A 6,185-nucleotide genomic window follows, 5' to 3' on the forward strand; every position below is an offset into this window, starting at 1 on the left:
CTTGTTCTCAGATAATTTATGCTGAGGACTTGCATCTTATTTTGCATGGAACACTTGATGGAATTGCTATTCCGAAAGAATCTCTAATTGAATCACTTAATCAGACAATTTGATCCTAAAACCCCAGTTCCTCTAAATTTCCCTTCAAGGAGTCTGTTTGTTGCACTATGTAGCCTCCAGACTGCCCCTACACAACTTGGAGAAAAACACTTCAAGTGATCATTGCCTGTGCTTCTCTCATTGAAGAATTACTTTTAGGATTCATTTAATGTACAAAAGTATTACTGAATATCAGATGATTTATTTAAAATAGGTTCTTGATTACATGATTAAATTAGCCTATTGCCACACCATAACCCATAATATATCCTTGCTGCAGTGATTGATGGTTCAGCTGTCTTCCTGCAAAATCATTTTTTGTTCTGAGAATCCAGTAAATCCTTAGCTTCATTGATTTTAGATGCAAGGTAAGGAGATCCACCTGTCAAACAAACCATTTTCTTCAACATGTTATATGTGCAGGATTGTAGTCTCCACTTTAATTAGGAATACCCAATTTTGAATAAATGAACTCACCTTTGTCTGGGTGATTGAGTACCATGATCCTTCTATGTGCTTCTCGAATCTTAACTTTATTAGCTGTAGGGCTATTAAACAGAAATTTTAAACCAAAAGTACTTTTTAACAGGATAAAATTTATGCAGAATTAACCACAGAGGCCAATCAACTATCAGATGCCCACTGACTTATTAATCGAACATGGAGTAGTCTACTTGTTCCTATAAAAATGGTCTAAGTAAACAAAACAAAGTGTGCTGGAAAATACAACGTATGCATTGGATTATCTTCCATGGGCAAGGTCAATGATTATGAAACAGTGTGCACATGTAAACACAGACATTTTTATTACTTCAGCTGAACACATTTAGACCTGTATAGAGCATGAAGATTCCGAGACAGTTTGAGATTTATGGATAATTAAGCATATAGCACAAGAGTGACCCAGGGTTTGCACAGCAAAAATTCAGATACATGCAAATAGTTCAAGACCACCAAAAACTTATTTAATCATCTTGGAGGTTATTTTAATTGTAGGCTTAAAGTCTATTTAAGACTATTAGTAGTTGTGCAAACAAGGTTATTTCATTGCAAATTAAAATATTGTTTTACCTCACTCCCAATATAAGAGCTGCTTCTCTCTTAGTCATTTTAGCCTCAAATCCACCCCTGTAGTATCCACTGAATGCCTGAAAAGAAAATTAGATTTTTTTTCAACAATTGTCTTTGTAATGTGGGACATCCTTTTCGAAATAAGACCCAATAAGTTCTGACAGCTGAATCTAAGTCAAATTATCCAAAAGTACAACAACATTTATAAAATAATGCAATAATATACCTGTGGAATGATCAACAACAGACATTTGATTTTATGCTGTTGCAAAGCAGTTTTAACACAATAAAGTTCACCCTGAACATGCAGTGTGGAAATACACTCCAAATGTGATAAGTTACCTTTTTCAGTGGAGGTCATGGATTAATTTAACATTGTCATACTATGCTTCAACTTGAATTTTTAATGCAGGTTTGACTCTTGACATGGGTAAAACAGGCAAGTCCAAATGTATTGATTATCCTCCTTGCCTGACAAATGCTTGTAATTCTTTCCTTTCTGATAATGTTAAGTAGGAAGACCTTAACAGTAACGATGAAAAAAATTAAGTACATCAAGTTTACATGGTGCATTAGATTTGGTAGTTACAGTTCCAATACTTTAATCTCTTGGAGTGACAGATGTGTTAAGGTAACCATAGCATGTTGCTGTTTGAACATAGACATTGTAATCACAGCATGCATAATACTGAAGGTTGGGGAGAGGGGTGAATATTAAATCCCGTACCAGCTTTGGCAAGCATCAAATGACAGATCAGATCTGAGCTCTAATCCTACAACATCCAATTGTAGGGTGGCACGGTGGCTCAGTGATTAGCAGTGCTGCCTCACAGTGGCAGGGACCCGGGTTCAACTCCAACCTCGGGCGATCTTCTGTGGAATTTGCACATTCTCCCCGTCTCTGCGTGGGTTTCCTCCGGATGATCCGGTTTCTTCCCACAGTCCAAAGATGTGCAGGCTAGGTGGATTGGCCGTGCTAAATTGTCCATAGTGTTCAGGGATGTGTAGCTTAGGTGGGTTATGGGGCGGATGAGTCTGGGTGGGATGCTCTCAGGGTCGGTGTGGACTTGTTGGGCCGAAGGGCCTGTTTCCACACTGTAGGGATTCTGTGAATTAAATAACTCACAGGAGGCAGCGGCAGCTCCACAAATATCCATATTCTCAACAATGGAAGAGTCCAGCGTATTAGTGCAAAAGGCAAGGCTGAAACACTTGCAGCAATCTTCAGTCAGAAGTGGCAAGTGGATGATCCATCTCAGCCCCCGACAGTGGTCCTCAACATCACAAATGCCAGTCTTCAGCCCGTGCAATTCACTCCACCTGCTATGAAATAGTTGGAGGTACTTGGTACTGCAAGGACTATGGGGCCCTGACAACATTCTGCAACAGAACGTGCTGCTTCCCTAGCTAAGCTGTTCCAGTACAGCTACAACTACCTGAAAAGATGGAAAATTGCCCAGGTATGGCCTGTACACAAAATGGAGCATAAATCCAGCCCCGGCCAATTACTGTCCTGTCCATTCTCGATCATCAGTAAAATGATAGCCCTGTTGATGACACTTTCTATCAAGCAGTTCCTGCTTACCAACACCCCACTCACTGACACTCAGTTTGGGTTCCGCCTGGGTCACAACTCCTGACCTCATTACAGCATTGGTTCAAACAAAACAGCTGAATTCCTGAGGCAAGGTAAGAGTGATAGTCCTTAGCAGAGGATTCCAAGCATATTTGGAAGCAATGGGAATCAGAGGAAAACTCTCTGTTGGTTATAGTCATACCTGACACATAATAAGACAATTGTGGTTGTTAGAGGTCAGTCATCTCACCTCCAGGACACTGATACAGAAGTTCCTCAGGGTAGTCTAAGTCCAACTATACTCAGCTGCTTCAATGACCTTCCCTCCATTTGAATTGTGATGTTTGATGATTGCACAATGTTTAGCACCACTGAACACCTCATACTGATGCAGTCCATGTTCAAATGCGACAATGTCCATACTTAGGCTGACAGATGGCAAGAAACATTCGTGCCACTCAAATGCCAAGCAATAACAATCTCCAATAAGAGGCAACCTAACTGCTGTTCTTTAACATTCAATGGTGTTACCACTGACCAGAAACTCAACTGGATTTGCTATATGAATACAGTGGCTAAAAGAGCAGGTCAGAGACTAGGAATACCGTGGTGAGTAACTCACATCCTGACTCCCCAGAGCAGGTCCACTATCTACGAGATAAAAGTCAGGAATGTGGTGGAAAAGTCAGCACTTGACTAGATGAGTACAGCTCCAGGAGAAGCATGAAAGCTTGACACCATCCAGGAAATGTCAGCCCACTTGATTGGCACCTCATCCATTCCCTCCACCACTACTTTCAATAGTACCACACTGCTATCTGCATGATACACTGCAGAAATCCACAGATCATAACTCCGCACCTTCCTAGCCACGATCACTTCCACCTAGAAGGACAAGCAGATACTTGGGAAAGCCACCACCTGCAGGTTCCCCTCTAAGCTACTTACTGTCCCCCCGACTTGCAAATGTATCGCCATTCCTTCACTGTCACAAACCTGGAATTGTCTCTGAGGGCACTGTGGGTTACCTACAGCACATGGACTGCAGTGGTTCAAGGTGGCAGCTCACCACCACCACCTTCTCAAGGGCAAATAGTGACGGGTAATAAACGTTTGCTAGCCAGTAACCATCCACATTCCATAAGTGAATAATTTTTTAAAAAGCAAATTGCCCTGATATGAATATCCAGAGAAATGCTTAATGTATGTTTCCAAGATTTTTTCTACCTTAAGCAGAAGAGATGATGGAAACAATGAGTTTCCGGGATTGAGACATTGCTGTAGAGCATCTAGCCTCTGTCTTGCACTTCGATCCATGGTTTTCATTTTGTTAGCTTAGTGAAGCACCTAGAGCAATCCTTACAAATTTTGATCAAGGCCATAATTTAGTGCAAATTTATAAAAGCTCCCTGCTATGCAGTTAGGAGCAACCTGAAATAACACATTTGTTTCACTGATCGCACAGGGAAGTCTGATCTAGATTTTAACCTTGGTCCCAGACGTAAAGAACATGAACATAAGATATAGTTCATGCGTGAAATAAAAATGTTAAGCCATTTAAAATATAGAAAACTATTTTAAAAAAATTCTAATTTCCTATTTAATACAGGGGGTTCTGCTATAACGTGATAGTTGCGTTCTAATGCAACATCCTGTTATAGAAAGTCACGCTATATTAATAAACAGGGCCAATGGAAAAAGCAGGGTTAGAGGCAGACCAACAAAAAAAAAACACTAAATCACTCAAAATTCTTCCTCACCACTCTCCTATAAGTATTGGCGCCAGTCTTCAGTGTTAGGTTCATCCAGTCGCAAGTAGCATTATTAATTAAATGGAAGTGAGAAAGTCAGTAAAATGCCAGAGTTCAGTTTACAGCTAAAAGCTTCATGGTTTGCAGAAGCAGACAGTAATGAGCAGATTTACAGATTCTTCATCATTGCAGCCATGGATTTGCTTCCCACATACCAACACATTGTACATTCATACCCAAACTTCAATGACACTCATCATCACCCACTCATGAACATAAATAGTGAGCCGTCAGCTACAATCTGCTACCGCCAGCAGCACTAATGACCTATCAGCACTAAGTCTGAACTACCACAGACAGCATCCTTTTGACAGCAAAAACAACCTATGGTCACCAACAGCATCCAGCTTCCAACAGAAACACAAGGACACCAGCAGTATCCAGCAATTCCTGGAAATAATATCATCCAGTACTCAACACCAACACAATTCACCAACATCAAACCCCAGCAGTAAAAACCAGTCACCAAGAATAATTGATCACTTGGTCAATAGAGAAAACTCCAATCACCAACAACGGCAAAGCCCAATTAGAAACAATATCAAGTCACTTCCCAACAGCATTGCCCTGACTCCAACAATTAAATGCATTCAAGGGTAAGACCATTTACCTGTCAGAAACATCAACAACACTTAAATCACTGGCAATCACATCACCTGCTCACTGGCAGCATCTCCCAGTCACCAGCAAAACTACCCAATGTGCAGTTGTATTATGTTGTCACTAACAATATGAGCCTGTCACCATCCCTCATTGACTGGACACTGACAATCATTATTTCCTCAAGCTGTTTTCTCATGATTGTTCTTTGAGAACCCTATTGCCTACTTTGGACTGAGGCTTAATTCTACTATTTTTATCAATCTGACTGACATTCTGATCACAGACAAATTATCCAGATGTGTGTAATGTTCGTGATGTATCTTTTCAAAATAATACAAGAACATCATGCACAGTTGTGTTTCTGCTTTATTGTCGCAGTTCTCTAATGCTAAACATTGTGGTGATCGCGTTATAGCCAACACAAAGTTCACATTTTACAAATACCGTTCCCCCACTCGTCAATCGCGTTGTAGCCAATTCGCATTTCCAGAACATGTGTTTTAGGAAAATCCTCTATTACCAGAGGAAGACCAGCTCAGGAAAATTGACACTTAGAAAAGTGAAGTTTTGCATTCAATAAACTGCAAAACAGAAACTAACCGACTTAGGCAGGCTTTGAATAGTTTGTTTCAAAGCGGGTTCCACATGCTTCATAGCCTTAACAACATAGCGGCCTAAAAAGGAAGAACAAACATACTGAAAAAGTAACTAACATATCAAAAGTTACACAGTGTGGAGCTGGAGGAACACAGCAGGTCAGGCAGCATCAGAGGAGCAGGAAGTTGACGTTTTGGGTCATGACCCTTCTTCAGAAACAGGGAGGGGAAAGGGAGCTCAGAAATAAAGAGAGAGAGGAGGGGTGGGACTGGGGAAGGTAGGTGGGATGGTGAGAGCTAAGTGCAGACAGGGAGTGGTGGGGATTGCTCAATGAAGTGGGAGGGGCGGACAGCTGGGAGAGAAGACGGACAAAGATAACAAGGTGTAGAGCTGGATGAACACAGCAGGCCAGGCAACATCAGAGGAGC

At 41.1% G+C, this 6,185-nt stretch overlaps 1 protein-coding gene across 2 annotated transcripts; it reads right to left on the bottom strand.

Moving 5' to 3' along the window:
- Positions 1 to 281: 281 nt before the first annotated feature.
- dnajc19 (DnaJ (Hsp40) homolog, subfamily C, member 19) lies at positions 282 to 5,863 on the bottom strand. 2 transcript variants are annotated; one of them, XM_048604189.1, is made up of 4 exons: positions 5,761 to 5,863; positions 1,171 to 1,247; positions 577 to 647; positions 282 to 481 (listed from the first exon to the last, which is right to left on the bottom strand). In XM_048604189.1, exons 1-4 carry the CDS (start codon positions 5,812 to 5,814, stop codon positions 411 to 413), a joined length of 273 nt encoding a protein of 90 aa, XP_048460146.1. In that variant the 5' UTR covers positions 5,815 to 5,863; the 3' UTR covers positions 282 to 410. The 2 variants fall into 2 exon arrangements, with proteins under 2 accessions (XP_048460146.1, XP_048460147.1); XM_048604190.1 differs by having other exon boundaries at positions 282 to 500.
- Positions 5,864 to 6,185: the final 322 nt, after the last annotated feature.

Source organism: Rhincodon typus, chromosome 13 (assembly GCF_021869965.1).
Source record: "Rhincodon typus isolate 14 chromosome 13, sRhiTyp1.1, whole genome shotgun sequence".
NCBI lineage: Eukaryota > Metazoa > Chordata > Chondrichthyes > Orectolobiformes > Rhincodontidae > Rhincodon > Rhincodon typus.